At 47.4% G+C, this 22,264-nt stretch overlaps 1 protein-coding gene across 3 annotated transcripts in view; it reads left to right on the top strand.

Moving 5' to 3' along the window:
- Window positions 1-22,264, top strand: part of DCAF8 (DDB1 and CUL4 associated factor 8) — a 71,866-nt gene that overhangs the window by 35,895 nt on the left and 13,707 nt on the right. For all 3 annotated transcript variants that reach the window (XM_063946979.1, XM_063946978.1, XM_063946977.1), the window contains exons 9-11: window positions 1,535-1,592; window positions 15,446-15,553; window positions 17,612-17,742. In XM_063946979.1, coding sequence (XP_063803049.1) covers window positions 1,535-1,592; window positions 15,446-15,553; window positions 17,612-17,742 — 297 coding nt within the window. The remainder of the gene's footprint in view (window positions 1-1,534; window positions 1,593-15,445; window positions 15,554-17,611; window positions 17,743-22,264) is intronic.

Raw genomic sequence — 22,264 nt, 5'->3', positions numbered from 1 at the left:
GGTTATAGGAACATGTCTGTAGGAGCTGGCAAGTTAGGGAATAAATAGCTGATCAGTAATGAGAGAGAAACTGTGGTTATTGAATTAATGGTTTTGAGAATTTCATTTAAACCAGGGATTACACCATATACTGTTCCTCATTTCTCTTACCAGATCTGGTATATAAATCTAGTTTAGAATCCAGTTCCAGCCTCTTTATTGAAATCATATGAGGAAATGTTAGGGCTATAACACTGACCCATATAAGCCATGTTGGGGTTGATATATCAAGCAGTGGGCCAGTGGAGAAGTTGCACGTGGTATCCAACCCACTTCTACCTATCATTTTATAGAGTGTACTTCATAGATGCTACCTCAAAGCTGATTGGTTGCTATGGGCAGCTTCTCCACTGGCCCGCTTCTCCACTGTATTCACTTCTTATGTATTTAACCCATTGTGTGAAGAATGTGGGTGGGGGGGGATTTAATTGCGTGAGACACATCTGCTTGCCGAATCGGCGCGGCGACAGCCACACAAGGGCAGCCCAACTCGCCCATAGGGTAGCGAGCGATTTTGAGCATAGTCTGGATTTGGGTGGGCGACGGGTGCTAGATGCACTGTTGTTGCCGTTCTCTAAATGCCACTTAATTCCCACCCTTCGCCCGCAATTGAATTACCTTCCATGTCCTCTGTATGCCAATGGGTACATGATTAGGGCACGGGGTGGACAATAGGATGGCTACTCCTAAGAAAATCTGTGGACAGCAGTGGCGAAATTGCCCAATAGGCATTTGAGGCACATGCCATGGGGTGGCACTTGAATTGCTTGTGTTTGGTAACGTCAACCCAAAAAGTATCAGTAACTGCAAAATATATCCACTGTACTGTACCATATGCTATCTTGAATGGAGTATATTAAATTTATAGTAAAGTATGGTAAAAAGTTGCGTAGCACCTTCATTCCAAAGCCTTGGATACAAAACAACAGGGAAGGCCAGGAGCATAGTATTGTGTACCTGGTGGGAAGGGGTCATGTTGGAGGGTCTGCATGTGGGAAGCCCAGGAGCAGAGCATTGTGTACCTGGTGGGAAGGGGTCATGTTGAAGTGTCTGCATGTGGGAAGCCCAGGAGCAGAGCATTGTTTACCTGGTGGGAAGGGGTCATGTTGGAGGGTCTGCACGTGGGAAGCCTAGGAGCTGAGTATTGTGTACCTGGTGGGAAGGGGTCATGTTGGAGGGTCTGCACGTGGGAAGCCTAGGAGCGGAGTATTGTGTACCTGGTGGGATGGGGTCATGTTGGAGGGTCTGCACGTGGGAAGCCTAGGAGCGGAGTATTGTGTACCTGGTGGGATGGGGTCATGTTGGAGGGTCTGCACGTGGGAAACCCAGGAACAGAGTATTGTATACCTGGTGGGATGGGTTCATGTTGGAGGGTCTGCACGTGGGAAGCCTAGGAGCTGAGTATTGTGTACCTGGTGGGAAGGGGTCATGTTGGAGGGTCTGCATAACCTGCTTTTTCTCACTACGTTCAGCTGATCCGTGTTTTATGTTCCAGGTAACGAGTGAGGTAAAGGCAAACATCACCTGTCTTGTATACAGTCACGATGGAACAGGTTAGTACATATCATATGCTCCATATATATCTGTAGGGCGAGATCTATGTTATAGGCCCTACACACTTGGCGATATTCTGAAAGATATGAACGATCTCGTTCATAAATGAACGAGAACTCGTTCATATCTTTCAGTGTGGAGACTCCAGCGATGAACGATGCGCGGCCCCGCGCTCGTTCATCGCTGGTCTCCCGTCGGCTGTGCATGCAGGCCAATATGGACGATCTCGTCCATATTTGCCTGCAGTTCTATGGAGCCGCGTGACGGGGGGAGTGAAGAAACTTCACTCCCCCCGTCACTGCCCCCCCGCTGCCGGGTTGCTCGTCGGCCGTATCGGCCGTCGGGCACCTCGGCGGCGCATCGCCGAGTGTGTAGGGCGCCTTAGTGTTGTTATATACACCTACAATGTGTATATACAAAATATCTACCAACTTTGTGACATTTTCTTGGGCCTCTTGCTCACAGGCATTAGCATCCAGCACTGAGATGGTTTAGAATCTGTGTCTGTATTGCTAATAGTGACTGTGACGCAGGGGCTCCTAAACGTAATATGAGACAATGTTCCGGCACACCGTGCTGTAGATCAGCAGCCCTCGCACATACTGCTGCCATGCTGCATATGTGAGAGGCACGGGGCTGCGTGACTTGCTATGGGCGTCTTGTGATTGACTTCAGTCATGGCTGCCCTAATACAGTAGCACATAGCATTCGGCAGCTGCTAATGTCCGTGTACTGTGCAGTCTGAGTAGCCGGGTTATTCATTCTTCTGACAGTCGCCACTGTAGATCCGTCCAGGCCTGTTTGGCTCCTCTCCTGTTTCTCTCCCTGCAATCTGTGGAATACACAAAGCAAAGCGTTTGCCGTGGGTTCCTGAGCAAAACAAGCCCTTCTATATTTCTGTGAAAGCTGTCTGCCAATTGCTCTCTGGTTACTTCACGCTGAATGCCAATTGCCATGCAAATATTCTTCATCTGCCGGTGAATGTGTCACCCTGTGTGATGCGTGCTCTGTTACTGGGAGCAGTGCTGCTTGCTTTAACCCCGACTGTGCCTGATCCCTGGAGGTTCTTTCCCTGACTAGGGGCATTAAAGAGGTCTGTTCATTATTCCTTTCATTTCTACAGAAGTAGGTGAAAATTAACATTCACCTACTTTTGTAGAAATGAAGTATCTGGGCCATTCATTGCTTACCTTTTATTAGTCCCGATCTCCCTGATCTGCCCCAGCATCCTCATACAGTAACTATGGGGACCCAAATTGATCAAGCTATGAAAATACTACATTTTCAAAACCTGACCGCAAGAACCTATGCCATCTTCACACGGTGTTGGGTCTTGGACCTCCACTACTTCGTATGCGAAGGAAGTCCAGGTTGATAAAAGATCTCTTCGGGTACTTCCTTCTGTTTGGGTCCCTTCGCAGGACGCCGCTTTTTTGTATGCATGCGTGAACCAAGTTCACATAATAGCGCTGCCAAATCAGACTCTGCAGTGTTACGTTTCATTGCTACAGTAGTTGGGATGGATGGGAATCACTGGGAAATCTGATTTTCGGATCGGCTGTTTTCGCGCTGGAGCAGTGTAGAATTGACTGATGTTTTAGTATCCACCACTACTGCTCTCAGCGAATTGGATACTAAATTAGCACTGCCGCTCTGCAATGCTTAATCAGTAGACCCCTGAATGTAGTTGCGGGGTATGGTAGCTGATCATTAAGCCTAAACTGGTCCTTTGTATAGCGAAATGCAATTATTATTATTATTTTTTTTTTCTTCTCAGGCAAAATTTACCAAGTGAGTCTCCATAACTGTTAGACTAGTATAGAGATCCCCTCAGCAGGCCGAACATAGAGCTACGTCGGAGAGTTGGGTTCTGCCAGTTAGAATGGCTACAAAAATGTGCGATATATCGGAGGACCACGCAGCCAATAGGATGGGTAGAAGGAGAACAAAGACAATATATACAGCAGAGGTTCCCAAACACGATCCTCAAGGCACCCCAACAGTCCAGGATTTAGGTATATCCATGGTTGACTTAGGTGCTAATTAAGTCACCTGTGGCCAAGCACGGATACACTTAAAACCTAGACCGTTGTGGTGCCTTGCGGGCCGCGTTAGGTAACCTCTGATATACAGTGTCCGATTGGGGTGCCTAGGACCTATCGTAGACAGTTACTGCTGTTGCTTCGGTCTTCCCCTGTATCACTGAGCATGCAGTACCCATGTGTCCTTCCTGGTGGTCAGTGGTGCCTAAAACATGTGGACTTGATCATTTTATTGTGGGCATGGTTTAGCACTGTGACCGGATGTGCCCTCGCTACCTGTTACAGATTGGGTTTGCTTCTCAGGGGACCTGGGCTAATAGGCGATTCCCACTTTCTGCCAATTACTGACTCTACCCACTACGCAGTGGTCTGGAATCTTTACTGCCACCACCAGGCTTCTACCACATGGCACCTGGAACCACATTTCTACTCCAGCTTCTACCAACGTCACCTGTTAACGCTTGCCACTATGTATGCATGGACACGCAGCTGACGCACCTCCTGACTGGCATTGGTTGACTCCCACTGGCCATTGACTAAGCCTTGTGTGGGTAGCTGGCAGAGGGTGGAGCTTGGAGAACAGACAAAGAATGGGACTGTGTGTCGCATTCCTGTTGGTCACAAGATTAAGGCAGTCATCTTGAAAGCAAGATATTTTTCTGCAGCTGGGTAAACGGTGTTCCACAGGGAATACACCGGGTGTAGAGATGGATCTTGATCCAGAGGCACCAACAGGCTAAAGCTTTCGACTGTCCCAGGATGCATTGCAGGGCCTCCTCTATATAACCCTGCCTCCAGGCACTTTGAGCTCAGTTTTAGAGCTGGTGCCTGCATGAAGCAGGTCTCTTGACCGGGTGGTTGCACTGGGCTGCCCTGAAAAAGCTATTTAGAAGACTTCAAGGGCTGTAGCACTTCATATGTCAGTGTGACATACTGTGCTGCGGCTCCATCACCTCCCCAGCGGCATCGCATACTCCCGCTGGCTCTGTTCCCGGCTACTTGCGGCGGAGGCGCTCCAGTTTCTAGGCACACCACCGCAGACGCTCTCCTGGATCGCGTGGCTGCTTCTAAGGGAGGAGGTAAGAGGGTCCCCCAGGCGAGACCCGCCTTTAAATCGTGTTCCGGTCGGGGTCTCTGGAGATGGACCGTGATGCTGGCGTGGACACTCTGGCTGTGCAGGGACCCCACTATATCCACCAGGGCAGAGGAGCACAGGTCGGATTATACATATCCATGTTTAATAAGGCTCCATTGTACCCGGTGGTGAGGACCAGCATAGGGGATAAGGCGCTTGACCTGCAGTTCCTCCCCCAGCTCCGGGCGCCATCTACGGCTGGTGTTCCCGCCCTGGAACTGCCTCACATTCTCACTCCCTGACTGAGACGCTGGGCGCCATCTACTCACAACAGCTGCGACTGGTCTCCGGGACTGCAGGACAAGGTCTCCTCTGTAAACCCATCTGATTTATCAGCTCTGTGATTCTACAGACACTTAAGTATTCTACATGTCATTCTAAGACAGCGTTAGTTAAGAACAAGTGTACCTCTACCAGAATATATTGCACGAGTATTCTGATATATACATCCGGTCTCAGACCGTACATTGGGGGGTAATTCTGAGTTGATCGCAGCAGGATTTTTGTTAGCAATTGGGCAAAACCATGTGCACTGCAGGGGAGGCAGATATAACATGTGCAGAGAGAGTTAGATTTGGGTGGGGTGTGTTCAATCTGCAATCTAATTTGCAGCGTAAAAATAAAGCAGCCAGTATTTACCCTGCACAGAAACAAAATAACCCACCCAAATCTAACTCTCTCTGCACGTTATATCTGCCTCCCCTGCAGTGCACATGGTTTTGCCCAATTGCTAAAAAAAATCCTGCTGCGATCAACTTGGAATTACCCCCCATTGTTTATATATATATATATTTTATATATTATCTATCTATCTATCTATCTATCTATCTATCTATCTATCTATCTATCTATCTATCTATCTATCTATCTATCTATCTATCTATCTATCTAATCTAGTCCAGTGCAGTTTTGTTGTCTGATTAAAATTATTTTCTGCATTGTTACTGTGACCGTGTATGCCTGCATCTGCTGTGTGGTTTCACTTTCAGTGTATCACAAGCTATAGCTATCACGGTATTCTGTACCCTAGGGGACTAGGTGCATCAGGGTCTAATATATAGTGCTGCGCAGTATTTACAGTTAAGTGTATTTTACTGTGTATTTCAGTCACCTAATGCCGTATTTATTCTCTGCCACATAAATGGGGGATTTATTTGCAGGTATTGTATTTGTCTGGCTATATCGTACTATTACGCTCTAAGGTTACATTCACCATAATGTCTACCACAAAGGGCGGGAAATCCGTAGATGCTCCTGCATCATGCAGCGCATGCGCCAAGGACTTGTCTGAGGGGGAAGTTTTAAAGTATGGTCTGTGTAATATGTGCCATACATCTCCCAGTCAGCTCGCTACTCCTGTAGCCAGTCAGGAGCCACCTTGGGCGGCCTTCTCAAATATGCTTAATACGCTTGTGACATGCCTTACGCCCCCTATGGGACCTCCTGTGCCATTGCAGCCACATATTGTCCCTATGGTGAATCCGCCCTGGGCGGATACTCTCTCTACCCAGATTCAACAATTGAATCAATCTTTGGTTAGACAAAAATCTACCCCACGTCCTTCTGTGATCAAGGGGTCATCTAAACGGGCCGCCGCCTCCTGACAATCCACTAATATCTCAGATGAGGATGGGGAGTATACTGACCCGTCAGACACTGATACAGTTGCTTCTGACAAGGAAACTACAACGCAAGTTGATGTCCCTGACCTAGTGGAGGCTATTATGCTGATTCTACAAATCGATGATGATGATGTAGATCCCACTACTGCATCTAAGAAACCTGGTAAATTTTAAATGTCAGAAGGTAGCTAAAGTAGTATTACCACATTCTGACCATTTGGTAGACATTCATCAAGAACCCTGGTCTTCTCCAGGAAAGAAATTATCCCTGTCTAAAAATATGCTAGCCCGCTATCCTATCCCTGCAGAGTTAATCTCGTTATCCTCTCTCCACTGAGTTGTGTAGCAAGTGGGAAAATCCACCGCCGGTGGATTCCCATGTCACCCGTCTTGTGTGCCTGTCACCACTGTCGCCTCCCTGAAGGAACCGACAGATAAGCATGTGGAAGGATGCCTGGAGTCTATTTATTCCCTTACAGGTGCTGTACATAGACCCACTATAGCAGCCTCCTGGGCCGCAGAAGGAATTGAAGCGTGAGATCAGGCAATAAAAGATGAGCTGCCTTAGGATTTATCTGACACTGCCAGACAATATCTCATATTACCTCCGCCTCCCATATATTCAGGAGGCGTCCTCTGAGGCAGGTGTAATGACGGCCAAGGCGTCGACTACGTCCATCCTGGCTCGCCGAATTCTGTGATTGAGGTCATGGACTCCAAAAAGACCTTGGAGGTACTTCCTTTTAAGGGTGACATCCTATCTGGGAAGGATCTGAATAAGATTGTAACTGACTTACCGGCTGCTAACACTGCATTTCTCCCGAATACCAATCCTTCTGCACAGAAGGCAAAGAGTACCACTTTTCGTTCCTTTCGACCTCAAGGGAACGCAAAAGGTCAGGCATACCCGAGACAAGCTTGTGCTCCCAAAACCACTAAGCCCAAAGCATAACAATCCTGGACTGCCCGTCAGCCTGCTTCCAAACAAGACAAGCCTGCTGCATGACGGGGCGGGCCTCCCCCTGGGGGATCCCAGGGTGGGATTCTGAATTGTGCAATTCACCCAGGTCTGGTTAAAGACCACTTCAGACGGGTACGCAGTCTCTTTCAAGAGATGTCCCCCTTGCCAGCTCCGAACAACGGTTATCCCTTCGGACCCGTTGAAGGCTTTACACCTAGTTGTGCGTTCCTGGATACAGGAGTGGTAGTGCCGGTACCCCTGTCCCAGAGAGGCGGAATATACTACTCAACCCTGTTTCTAGTCCCGAAACCCAATGGGTCTTTCTGGCCTATACTCAACCTCAAATCTCTAAACAAATTTGTGGATGTGTCCAAGTTCGATATGGAAACTCTGCGCTTGATTGTAGTGTCAATGGAACCCGGAGATTATATGGTATCCCTGGATATACAAGATGCTTATCTGCATATACCTATTGCCATATCGCATCCGCAATATCTGCGGTTTGCTATTGGCAACCTTCACTATCCATTCCAGGCTCTGCCAATTGGACTGGCCACAGCGCCTTGGATCTTCACCAAGGTTATGGCCGTGATGACGGCTTATCTCCGTCGTCCGGGAATCAGGATCCTGGCGTATCTGGACGACTTGCTGATCCTGGCGAACTCCCAAGATGTCTTCCTCAGTTATCTGCAACTGACTATACGCTTCCTACAAGCCCACGGGTGGCTCGTCAACTGGAAGAAGTCCTTGCTGGTCCCTGCTCGGAGCATGGTGAACCTGGGGGCACTGCTGGACACACACAGCCAAAGACTGTTTCTGACTACGGACGCCAGTTTGAGGGGTTGGGGCGCGGTGCTGGAGCAACACTCTCTCTCCAGGGTCGGTGGACCAAGGAGGAATCTCTCCTCCCGATAAACATTCTGGAATTGCGGGCAGTGTTCAATGCTTTGACTCTTGCCCTGCCTCTAATACAAAACAGGCCTGTTCAAGTACAATCGGACAACGCCACCACGGTGGGTTACATAAATCATCAAGGAGACACTCAAAGCTGCATGGCAATGATGGAAGTGTCAAAATCCTTAGTTGGGCGGAACGCCATCTGCGAGCAATATCGGCAGTGTTCATTCCGGGAGTCCTCAACTGGGAAACTGATTTCATCAGTCGTCAGGACGTACACACCGGAGAGTGGAGTCTTCATCAGGAAGTCTTTCAACTCCTAGTGGACAAGTGGGGCCTACCAGATGTAGACCTGATGGCTTCTCGACACAATCACAAAGTTATGGTCTTCGGATCATGAACAAGGGATCCTCAAGCAGCGATTGTGGACGCACTGGCAATTCCATGGAACTTTCGGCTGCCCTACGTGTTCCCTCCAGGGTACTACGGAAGTTCAAGCAAGAAGGAGGAATACTACTTCTAGTCGCTCCAGCGTGACCCAGACGGCATTGGTTCTCAGACCTGCAGGGCTTATCGATAGAGCAGCCTCTTCTACTTCCTCGTCGCCCAGACCTCTCGTTCAGGGCCCTTGTGTCTACCCAGACCTGGCCAGACTGGCTTTGACTGCATGGCTCTTGACGCTTCACTCCTGAAGGCCAAAGGATTTTCCGAGGCAGTTATTCAAACTATGCTAAAGGCCCGCAAACCGGCATCTGCAAGGATTTATTATAGGGTCTGTAATTCTTACTTCACCTGGTGTGCTGCTAAGAATTATGATGCTTACAAGTTTAGTACTTCCAGACCTCTGGCTTTTTTGCAACAAGGCCTGGATTTAGGACTTCGTCTGGCCTCCTTGAAGATTCACATTTCTGCCTTGTCGGTATGGTTTCAGAGAAAAATTGCTTCTATATCTGACGTTCGTACATTCACTCAGGGCTTATTGCGGATTCAGCCTCCCTGTGTCCCTCTTGTGGCTCCATGGGATATGTCTGTTGTCCTGAATGCCCTGCGAGAGCCTCCATTTTGAACCTCTTTAGACAATGGACCTTAAATAGCTCACAGCCAAGGTCCTATTTCTACTGGCTATTACCTCTGCTAGAGGGGTGTCTTACTTAGGCGCTTTGTCCTGTCGCCCACCCTTTCTAATATTCCATCGTGACCGGGCAGTTCTTAGAACTCGCCCAGGTTATTTACCTAAGGAAGTGTCATCTTTTCACCTTAAACAAGAGATTGTGGTTCCGGCCTTTATCTCTACTGACTTAACCCCCAAAGAGCGGTCTTTGGATGTGGTAAGGGGTCTCCGTATGTATGTGGAGAGGACTGCCTCTATTAGGAGGTCAGATGCCCTTATTGTACTATTTGGTTTCCACAAAAGTGGCTGGCCTGCAAATAGCAGTTCTTGGCCAGATGGATTAGAATGGTGATTGCACAAGCTTATGCGCATGCTGGGCTCCCAGCTCCTGCTGCTATTAAGGCCCATTCTACTCGGTATGTTGGATCTTCTTGGGCGGCCCGTCATGGCACGTCCGCAGAACAATTGTGCAAGGTGGCTACGTGGTCCTCAGTGAACACGTTCGTTAGGTTCTGTGCCTATGATACTTCCTCCTACCAGGATGCTTCCTTTGGATGCCAGGTTCTCATACCCACTAAGGTGTGTCCCCTCCCTTGAGGAACTGCTTTAGGACATCCCCGATGTATTCCCTGTGGAAACCAGTGTACCCCGTGGCGGAAAAGGAGATTTATGGTAGACTTAACATGGTTAAATCTTTCTGCGAGGTACACTGGGTTCCACAGGGCACCCACCCTGACACTTAGCTTCTTTGGGTTTGTATGGCATTAGCCGCTAGTCCCTTCTCATGGTTCTATGTGACTAACATCTGCCTTCTCTCTTACCTGCTTCTGCATTGGACTGGTTAACAAAACTGAGATCACAGTGCCTGGAGGCGGGGGTATATAGAGGAGGCCCCGCAATGCATCCTGGGACAGTCTAAAGCTTTAGCCTGTTGGTGCCTCTGGATCAAGATCCATCTCTACACCCGATGTATTCCCTGTGGAACCCAGTGTACCTCGCAGAAAGAGATTTAACCATGGTAAGTCTACCATAGATCTTCTTACTTGCTCATAAAGTCTTAAAAAAGACTTGTCCCTTTTTCAAGAACATACTGCATACAAGATGTTTACAGCATTTCCACACTTCTAGATGTCACAGAAGATGTACCTCTCAGGACTCTCAGGCCCTGTTTTTATCCTATCCTAGCACCCACTACCACAGTAGTGCCGGAATTCGACATATTCAATAAAAAACGGATTCGACAGTCCCGCTGTCGAAAAACTGCTGAATTGACGGTTTTTGATTCGATTTTTAAAAATGTTAAAAAAAGGTAAAAAAACACACACAAAAAATTTGCATGGGGTCCCCCCTCCTAAGCATAACCAGCCTCGGGCTCTTTGAGCCGGTCCTGGTTGCCAAAATACGGGGGGGGAAATGACAGGGGATCCCCCGTATTTTAACAACCAGCACCGGGCTCTGCGCCTGGTCCTGGTGCAAAAAATACGGTGGACAAAAAGCGTAGGGGTCCCCCGTATTTTTTGTACCAGCACCGGGCTCCACTAGCTGGACAGATAATGCCACAGCCGGGGGACACTTTTATACCGCTCCCTGCGGCCGTGGCATTAAATATACAACTAGTCACCCCTGGCTGGGGTACCCTTGACGAGTGGGGACCCCTTCAATCAAGGGGTCCCCCCCCCCAGCCACCCAAGGGGCAGGGGGGTGAAGCCCGAGGCTGTCCCCCCTATCCAAGGGCTGCGGATGGGGGGCTGATAGCCATGTATAAAAATGAAAAAATATTGTTTTTTGCAGAAGAACTACAAGTCCCAGCAAGCCTCCCTCGCAAGCTGGTACTTGGAGAACCACAAGTACCAGCATGCAGGGGGGAAACGGGCCCGCTGGTACCTCTAGTTCTTCTGCAAAAAAAATACCCAAATAAAAACAGGAGACACACACCTTGAAAGTAAAACTTTATTACATACATGTCGACACATACATACTTACCTATGTTGACACGCCGACTCTGGCCACGTCTCCGTCTGTCGACGTCCGGGGTACCTGAAAATAAAATGATGTACTCACCTGATCCAGTGTCCGGTTCTTTTATTGTAATCCTCGTACTTAGCAAAAAAAAAAACGCATAGCCGATCCAGACGGACTGAAAGGGGTCCCATGTTTACACATGGGACCCCTTTCCCCGAATGCAGAGACCCCCCGTGACTGCTGTCACAGAAGGTCCCTTCAGCCAATCAGGGAGCGCCACGTCGTGGCACTCTCCTGATTGGCTGTATGCGCGTCGGAGCTGTCAGACGCGCATCGCACAGCCTCCTCCATTATCTTCAATGGTGGGAACTTTGCGGTGAGGTCACCCGCGGTCAGCTGCTGACCGCGGGTAACCCCACCGCTGACCGCAAAGTTCCCACCATTGAAACTAATGGAGGTGCTGTGCGATGCGCTGTCTGCCAGCTCAGACGCGCATAGGGAATCAGGAGAGTGCCAGGACGTGGCGCTACCTGATTGCCTGAAGGGACCTTCTGTGACAGGAGTCACGGGGGGTCTCTGCATTCGGGGAAAGGGGTCCCATGTGTAAACCCCTTTTCAGTCCGTGTGGATCGGGTAAATGCGTTTTTTTATTTTGCCAAGTACGTGGATTACAAATATCACTGGACACTGGATTTAGGTGAGTATAATTTTATTTTCAGGTACACCCCGTGGATTCTACTTGGACAAGTGGACCGAACGTCGTGTCAACATAGGTAAGTATGTGTCGACATGTATGTAATAAAGTTGTACTTTCAAGGTGTGCGTGTCCTGTTTTTATTTGGGTATTTTTTTTGCAGTAGAACTACAGGTACCAGTGGGCCCGTTTCCCCCCCGCATGCTGGTACTTGTGGTTCTCCAAGTACCAGCTTACGGGGGAAGGCTTGCTGGGACTTGTAGTTCTGCTGCAAAAAACAATATTCTTTCATTTCACAAAAGGCTATCAGCCTCCCATCCGCAGCCCATGGATGGGGGGGGGACAGCCTTGGGCTTCACACCTGGCCCTTGGGTGGCTGGAGGGGGGGGACCCCTTGATTGAAGGGGTCCCCACTCCTCCAGGGTACCCCGGCCAGGGGTGACTATTTGGGGTTATAATGGCACGGCCGCAGGGACCGATATCAAAGTGTCCCCCGGCTGTGGCATTATCTCCCCAGCTAGTGGAGCCCGTATTTTTGGCACCAGGACCGGACGCAGAGCCCGGTGCTGGTTGTTAAAATACGGGGGATCCCCTGTCATTTTTCCCCCCGTATTTTTACAACCAGGACCGGCTCAAAGAGCCCGAGGCTGGTTATGCTTAGGAGGGGGGACCCCACGCATTTTTTTTTTTCTGATTTTTAACCCATTCCATAAAAAATATGTTACAAAATATATAAATAATACTTGTGCCTCCTAAATAGACAAACCAAGTACCTAATCCCTTCTAATATAAATAGATATGCTATTACCAATAAAAAAAAAACACATTTTTCATTAGATTCCGCCAGCAAAGTGAGGCGGATTGAAAATGACGAATTTACTGTCTAAAAGCACTGTTGTCGAATTTACAATCTTCAATTGAATATAATTTTGTCGAAATGCCGCATTTGTACCATTGCAGAAATGTCGAATTTGTCAAATGTCGAATTTCAAAAAGTCGAATTTGGAAAGTCCGTTTTTTTGACGAAAAGTACTGAATTGCATTGTCGATTTTTATTTTTTTTGGGCGAAAATGTCCCGTTTTTCGACATTTTCGGGAATTCGACCGCAATTGCATATACCCCATAGAGTGCTTTATATAACATGTTAAAACATATTGCCTATACATTTACAGTATGTGGTGCTTAGCACCAATTTGTCCATTTAGGAAAATGGTGAACACGCCACGAGTTTACCATGTGCGATGAGTCTCCGGCCACAAGCACAAGCAATGACATTGATATTTGAAAGAGTTATAATTAAATACAGTGTAGCCCCACCTGTGGGGCAGGTTATGACCTTTAGGCTGTCTCATGCGATTAGCTGGGGAGGCCTAATCAGACTGCTGTCCAGCACAGTTGCAGTAGCTGGAAGGCCGAGATCATCTCTGCTGCAAGATGCTGGATGGGAGAATGCTATGACCCACTTGAGAATTCCTTATATCCATAGTACACTGTTGATCTGACATCTCTACATAGTATAAAATAAAGTATTCGGTAGGCATCTGTCTGTCTGTTCGGGCAAATCTTGAGAACCACTGGATTTTGATGCGGTTTTCACAGTTCTATAGAGCATTTGTCTAGGAAAGTTTAGGTGTATGAAACATTAATCTATGACAAAAGGGACCATTTTAGTGACGCAACTCTGTTCTCGTGCAAGGCCGGAGCTGGTTGCTAGTTGTCACGGACCTGCCGGTCACTTCTCCAGATACGCCAATATGAGAATCGCCGCTTGTGATGTGGTGGTCTTTTTAGATACACGGGGTTATACAAACCCATTCGCCGCCACCAGCAAAAATCACTTTTAGCGCTGAAACGCAAGGTACGCTTTTGCTCGTACCTGCAAACCTTTGGTAACGTGGGCCACGCCAGGCCTTGGGTCTTAAGAAACACAGAACCAGAAACTAGAATTTTAATTCCAAGAATACTTCAGAGCTTTAGTTATAAATAGTGTTACAAACATTAAGAATATGTTAAGAATATGCACAGATTGTATCATAATCTCAAACAAAAATAAAAGTAGATAATAATTCAGAAGCCTAAGCTTGCATACGACTTTAGTATCCTGCTGTCCCCCCCCACCCCCCACCCTTGTGTTTTTTAACTTGCTCAATGCTGAACAGAAAGGAAGGTATCATATGCTTTTAATATAGCTGTCTTGCAAATACATTGGTAAGGGGGACACAGAAATTCCATGCCCCTTGGCTTTATTATCTTAGTATGACCAGGTTGTTTGAAGATGGTACTTTATGATGCAGTCTTCCACCCCCAAACATTTGACTGGTTCAGCATGAGAGATCACTATTGCTGAACATACATTTCTTTTTCTCCCAGTTTATTGCTGGGGTTTTGATCTTCTCCCTACAAAACACATTTATGGCCTCAGGACATAGTGGCCTGGTCAGATGCACTCCGAGCATAACCTCTTAGCTCCCCTGGAGTTATGTCCACAGTATTTACAACCTAGCAGAGGAGAATGACATGCAGTTCAAGAAATAACATTTACCCCACACACAATCTGAGGAATACCGTATTCTGGGATCCGATCATGTGATGGAACCTGACACCAGTGTTTTAATGAAGCTGGAGCGGAACGTCTTATCCCCACTATGAGACATTTTGATTCTCCTCCCACATCTTTTAAGACTGTTTCTTATTGGATATGATACAGGTCAAGTAAGAGAACATTTCTGTCAGCTGTGCTGCAACAAGCCTTGCCACTATGTGTAAATGTGCGTATTTCATATTGCTAGTGTACGTCATAGGTTACATACTCATGGGGTGTAGTATGTTATGCCGGCGGTCGGTCTCCCGGCGGCCAGCATACCGGCGCCGGAATCCCGACCGCCGGCATACCGACAGCTGGGTGAGCGCAAATGAGCCCCTTGCGGGCACGGTGACGCGATACGTGCGCCACGCAATCTATTCTCCCTCCAGGGGGGTTGTGGACCCCAAAGAGGGAGAAAAGCTGTCGGTATGCTGGTAGTCGGGAGCCCGGCCGCCGGCAAACTGAAGACCATCCAACTCGTACACATTGCTGAATTGCTGTATGGTGGCAGCAGCTGTTCTTTATCCACTTTTTGGTCCACAATACCAATTAAGGGCCAGATTTATCAAGCCTTAGAGAGTGATAATTACACGGCTGATAAATTACCAACCAATCCGCGCCTTACTATCATGTTACAGGCTGTGTTTGAAAAATGACAGTTGGGAGCTGATTGGTTGGTACTTTATCACCGTACAATTTCTCTCTCTCTCCTAGGCTTGATAAATCTGGACCTTTGTTCTATATGAAATCTAGGTGGTTGTTATTTATCATCTTGAGTGAGCATGTTGTAGTTTAACAGTTTTAAATCTGTCTCTAATTAACCATATTACTTTATTCTCCCAGAGCTTCTCGCCAGCTACAACGACGAAGATATCTATTTGTTCAATTCCTCCCACAGCGACGGCGCGCAGTACGTCAAGCGGTATAAAGGGCATAGAAATAACGCCACAGGTAAGGGCGGCATCCTGAAAATCGGGAGTCATTTTTTGTTGTAATAAATGTATTGGGAACCAGCGACCGGAAGATGTTACTCCTATTCTCCTAAAGCCATTTTGTTCCACCGACTCTGGATATTCAGTGGGATTCGGAGTGTTGGCATTGACGAGAGTAAGTGGTCATTAGCGTGCTACTTATAGCGGTAGGAAAATGCGTGGTGGCTCTACCCATATTTACACTAGATTCAGTATACCCAGTACAGATGGTGTAATGGTTAGCATTACTGCCTCACAGCACTGAGGTCATAGGTTTAATTCCCACCATGGTTCTACCTGTGTGGAGTTTGTATATTCTCCCCGTACTTGCGTGGGTTTCCTCCGGGTATTCCGGTTTCCTCCCACAATCCAAAAATATGCTGGTAGGTTAATTGGATCCCAGCAAAATTAACCCTATCGTGAATGTGTCTGTGTGTACATGTGATGGGGAATATAGATTGTAAGCTCCACTGGGGCAGGGACTGATGTGAATGGGCAAATATTATCTGTAAAGCGCTGCGGAATATGTGTGCGCTATATAAATAACTGGTAATACATAATACCCAGCCGAGATTCCCCCCCCCCCCCCTCTGTACACTGGGGGTGGGGGAGGAAGAATGTAGCCTATGATCTAGTATTTCAATAAGACTTCAACAACAGTTTGATAATATTCAAATGCCATCTCAATGATTTAAGAAGTTGAATCAGTTTAAACTCCCTTTTTCCTGGTATAGGCTTTCCAGTGCATTAACCAGTTTATCCAGCAGGAGGCACTGTGGCGCTGTTCCTATAGTTTCCATTCCGTGAGCTGCAGCCCATTGTAGGTATCTGTAGCTGGCATATTTAACCCTCCCACTGCCGTAGTCTGCCGCTGATGTTTGCAGCTCTCTGCCGCCTAATATTCTAATAGAGGAGTTAATTCCTTTGTGTGTGTGTGTGTGTGTGTGTGTGTGTATTTTGTTCTCTTGCCGCTGCCAATCTACATTCTCATTAGAGCTGTGTTTCTGCCAGTCGGTGAGAGCTCATTAAATATTTCCAGCTATGTGGTTCTTTCGTTATGCTGTTATATGCTAATACAGAACATTACAATGTTTAACTCCATTGCAGACTGTGTATACAAAAGATAAGCAACTGCCTGGAACCACAAGTTCCAGCACACCTGCTTGCATTGCATGCTGGGACTTGTAGTTCCATGGCTACTATAGAACCAGAGAAAGGTACAGACAGCTCTGCAGATAAGAGATCTCAGGGCAGCATTTGATTCCGGTATATGGGTCTAGAAAAAGCCACAGGAGATTGATATCTCTTCTGCCTCCTCTGAAGGTTGCATCGTCTGGGTGTATTGAGAGCTCAGTATGTGCTGTAAATTTGATGCTGTTTTTGTTTTTAGAATTGTGTTTGTGTGTTTTCGATTACACTGAAGCCCTGCAGGTGACATATGCAAAGTGATTGCGGGTCTGTTCCGCTGCTGACAGTTGACACACTGCAGTCTTCATTGTGTTTTTCGGTGTTGCATAGGGAGCAGTGAAGGACTATATCCTGCTTATGGAATTTTCAAGAAAGTAAACCAGTGTAATAACAAAGATATTGTTCCTATAAAATCACTGAGAATGGATTAAAGTGTTTGGGTTTTTTTTTAAACAAACCCCCTTTTACATTATGGAACTCTGTTGTTATAGGTGTTGGACCCTTAATTATTATTTTCCCATAATTCAGATGACTTCTTCGAACCTATTCCCACATATTATGTGTAATTGAGAACATAACTTTTCACCTTTATTAGAGACCATAATAGTGGATGGCCGGGGGTTTATATATTCTTTACTGTAAAACTTGCAGTAACCAATGTGCTTGCTGAGCTTAATTTGTTGTGTACATGACCAGATGCACCTCTTACACCCTGCGTCCTGACAGACAATCAGCCGCCTCTGGTGTAGTACCCATCACTGTGCCGCCGCTCCCTCTCTGCCTCTCAGATGACTGACGGGTGACCGCTGGGGTCTGATTGCCTCTGACTGGTACAATTTTTGTGTTTCAGTGAAAGGAGTGAACTTTTACGGGCCGAAGAGCGAGTTTGTGGTAAGCGGCAGTGACTGCGGACACATATTCCTCTGGGACAAATCATCCTGCCAGATTGTGCAGTTTATGGACGGCGATAAGGGAGGCGTGGTAAGTGTAATACCTTCATTATTTCATTATTGTAGAAGTATAATCTCGTTAGGCTGAGGCAGGCCGTAAGTTATGACCGTAAACAAGATCGGTTAGCGAGCATTTGCTTTATAGCGGTCTTACATTGTTCTCTGGCACCGTGTCTCCAGCCGAATCTGTATTCCGTCTGCCTGCGATTCCCTCTCCTCACGTTCCTCCTCGTCTGTGTAACTTGGAACGTACGTCTCTGCAGCAGGTGAAGAGCAGACTGAAGGGATACTCTGCAGTCACCTGGAACATGTTTATTTTAGTGACCAAACACTTCACTAATTTACGCTTTCTCCTTCTCGTGTGCGAATATTATATAAGCAGAATAACGGAATCCCAGCGCATTTTGATGACTGAAAGTATATCCACTTTGTAAGAGATGTTGCAAGTGGCTAGTTGCGTCTGTTGAGGGTGGTTGTCTTGCTACAGCAGGGATGGGGAACCTTCGGCCCTCCAGCTGTTGTTGTACTACACCTCCCAGCATGCCCTGCAACAGTTTTAGCATGGCCAAATAGCAAAACTATAGCAAGGCATGCTGGTATGTGTAGCTCAACAACAGCTGGAGGTCCGAATGTTCCCCATCCCTGTGCTATAGATTCCTCTGTTAATCGGGGAAATTCTCTCCTAGTATTTCATTAGCCACCGGTCGCTTGATACGGAGACCAAGACAAATAAGTTGAAGCGGTGGGACTAATCTTTGCACAATCGATGAGAAGAAAGCCGTTTCCCTGGCAGGGGAGACTGTATTAGATTTTTGTAGGGTAGCGAAACAGTGAATATATTTTCCTGGGTGCACTTGCTGTTTATTAATGGCACAAGCCTTCCGCACTGCGCTGTAGTTGGTGAGCAATGTTACTCTGTCTCCTGCACCTACTTGTTGATTTAATTTACCAAGAGCTTAGCCTAATGTCTGCAGGACCGCACAGCCTGGTATTGTCACCCACGGGCGGCATTAATTCATAACTAAACTCATTCTCTGCCTGGACATTGTGATAGAACCCCAGCAAAGCGTTCCGTGTCTAGTCCTCGGGGGGATTGGTCGGCGCATTCAGACACGGCTATAATTCTCAGTTAGTCAGCTTGACAAGACTTTCGCTGTTCTGCCTCGTGGGCTTAGTATCTGGTACATTGTTATTTTTCTGGATTATCTGCCAGCGTTGCCTTCAAACTGCTAATTTATCTGATTAATGGATAGACGAGGACCTTTTAATAGGCACTACCTAGAGGATAAGGAGCCGCTGTACCGGGGATGTTAAGCCCCTCGCTCATAAGAGCAAGATTCACAAAATAAAGACAAAGAACAGCGCTAAACATGTGAATGACTACATAGCATGCGGATCTGTATAAGGAAAGCTTTAACATTATATCATATATAGATGTGACCTCATACACTTACCCTCAGTACACCATGTGGCAGGAGTGAGCTGTGGTGTAGCATCTAAGGGCTAAATGTGCTACTTTCTGCCAGTGTTCTTCAAACTTCTTCGTCGTCTTCTTCGTCGCCTTCTTCGTCTTCTTCTTCGTCTTCTTCTTTGTATTGTCCATGTTTTCACTCCTCATGATCCCTCTACAGCATCTCTGAAAGATCCAAAAGTTCTGCTGCTAGTTTTTCACTTTTAGTATGTGATGTACAATTTCTACTAATGCGGCAGCGTTGGATTTTGGGCACATTATTTAGCCATTTTCTGTGATGGTTACTTGAATAAGGAATAAAACTACAAGTATCAGCAAGCGTTTTGTAAGATGACACAGTGATGACATCCTCTACCACTTCCAAAGAAGCGTGATGTGAAGAGAAGACCAAATGTGTTTGTATTCAAATGGAAAGAGGAATTCCCATCCCAAATAACATACAGGTCGTCTCAAGAGCACCAGAATGGCATCAAACGCCCCGCTCCATATACATATTGGCAGGGGTGTTTTTTAGATTTTATTTAATTGTATGACAGGTCGAGCATTCTGGATATGGGATTTTTCCGGATCACCAAATACTGGTTATCCGGATGGGTACCGGGAGTCTGCGGCGCATTGGAATGGTGCGGGGGGGGGGGGGGGGGTGTTGGAAGGGTCCTGGCAGTAGTGACGTTGAGGGAATGGCTGCAAAGCCGCTCCCCCACCTGTGATGTCAGGAAGCCGGCCATGTCATGACGTCACTACAGGGCCGATATATTTTGGTTTTCTGAATTATTTGGTTAACGGGTATCTGGATAACTGATACCCTACCTGTATAAATACTAATTGGTATATATGCTTTTCTCTAACGTCCTAGTGGATGCTGGGCCTCCGTCAGGACCATGGGGAATAGCGGGCTCCGCAGGAGACAGGGCACATCTAAATAAAGCTTTTAGGATCACATGGTGCGTACTGGCTCCTCCCCCTATGACCCTCCTCCAAGCCTCAGTTAGGTTTTTTGTGCCCGTCCGAGAAGGGTGCAATCTAGGTGGCTCTCCTAAAGAGCTGCTTAGAAAAAGTTTTTTTAGGTTTAAATCTCAGTGAATCCTGCTGGCAACAGGATCACTGCATCGAGGGACTTAGGGGAGAGATTTCCAACTCACCTGCGTGCAGGATGGATTGGAGTCTTCGGCTACTGGACACTTAGCTCCAGAGGGAGTCGGAACACAGGTCCTCCTGGGGTTCGTCCCGGAGCCGCGCCGCCGATCCCCCTTACAGACGCTGAAGACGGAGGTCCGGAAAGCAGGCGGCAGAAGACTCCTCAGTCTTCATGAAGGTAGCGCACAGCACTGCAGCTGTGCGCCATTGTTGCTACACGTCTCACTGATTCAGTCACGGAGGGTGCAGGGCGCTGCTGGGGGCGCCCTGGGCAGCAATATTAAATACCTTTAGTGGCAAAATAAATACATCACATATAGCCATTAAGGCTATATGTATGTATTTAACCCAGGCCAGTTTTCTTAAAACCCGGGAGAAAAGCCCGCCGAAAAAGGGGCGGAGCTTATTCTCCTCAGCACTCAGCGCCATTTTCCTGCTCAGCTCCGCTGGTGAGGAAGGCTCCCAGGACTCTCCCCTGCACTGCACTACAGAAACAGGGTAACAAAGAGAAGGGGGGCATAATTTGGCGATATTGATATATTAAAAGCGCTTATATCAAAAACAACACCTTCTAGGGTTGTTTATATACATTTATAGCGCTTTTGGTGTGTGCTGGCAAACTCTCCCTCTGTCTCCCCAAAGGGCTAAGAGGGTCCTGTCTTCGATTAGAGCATTCCCTGTGTGGCTGCTGTGTGTCGGTACGTGTGTGTCGACATGTATGAGGACGATGTTGGTGTGGAGGCAGAGCAATTGCCGGTAATGGTGATGTCACCCCCTAGGGAGTCGACACCGGAATGGATGGCTTTAGTTATGGAATTACGTGATAATGTTAGCACATTACAAAAGTCAGTTGACGAAATGAGACTGCCGGAAAACCAGTTAGTACCGGCTCAGGCGTCTCAGACACCGTCAGGGGCTGTAAAACGTCCCTTACCTCAGTCAGTCGACACGGGTACCGACACAGATGAATCTAGTGTCGACGGTGAAGAAACAAACGTATTTTCCAATAGGGCCACACGTTATATGATCACGGCAATGAAGGAGGCTTTGCAGATCTCTGATACTGCTGGTACCTCAAAAAGGGGTATTATGTGGGGGGTGAAAAAAACTACCTGTAGCTTTTCCAGAATCAGAGGAATTGAATGACGTGTGTGACGAAGCGTGGGTTAACCCAGATAGAAAACTGCTAATTTCCAAGAAGTTATTGGCATTATACCCTTTCCCACCAGAGGTTAGGGCGCGCTGGGAAACACCCCCTAGGGTGGATAAGGCGCTCACACGTTTATCAAAGCAAGTGGCGTTGCCGTCTCCTGATACGGCCGCCCTCAAGGATCCAGCAGATAGGAGGCTGGAAACTACACTGAAGAGTATATACACACATACTGGTGTTATACTGCGACCGGCAGTAGCCTCAGCCTGGATGTGCAGTGCTGGGGTAGTGTGGTTGGATTATCTGACTGAAAATATTGATACCCTGGATAGGGACAGTATTTTATTGACTCTAGAGCAATTAAAGGATGCTTTTCTTTATATGCGAGATGCTCAGAGGGATATTTGTACTCTAGCATCAAGAGTAAGCGCGATGTCCATATCTGCCAGAAGAAGTTTATGGACGCGACAGTGGTCAGGTGATGCGGATTCCAAAAGGCATATGGAAGTATTGCCATATAAAGGAGAGGAATTATTTGGGGTCGGTCTTTCGGACCTGGTGGCCACGGCAACTGCCGGCAAATCCACTTTTTTACCTCAGACCCCCTCCCAACAGAAAAAGACACCGTCTTTTCAGCCGCAGTCCTTTCGCTCCTATAAAAACAAGCGACCAAAAGGACAGTCTTATCTGCCGCGAGGCAGAGGAAAGGGTAAGAGAGGGCAGCAAGCAGCCCCTGCCCAGGACCAGAAGCCCGCCCCGGGTTCTACAAAGCCATCAGCATGACGCTGGGGCTTT

The sequence above is a fragment of the Pseudophryne corroboree genome, chromosome 12, assembly GCF_028390025.1.
Source record: "Pseudophryne corroboree isolate aPseCor3 chromosome 12, aPseCor3.hap2, whole genome shotgun sequence".
Taxonomy (NCBI): domain Eukaryota; kingdom Metazoa; phylum Chordata; class Amphibia; order Anura; family Myobatrachidae; genus Pseudophryne; species Pseudophryne corroboree.
This window is presented reverse-complemented; position numbering and strand designations above follow the sequence as displayed.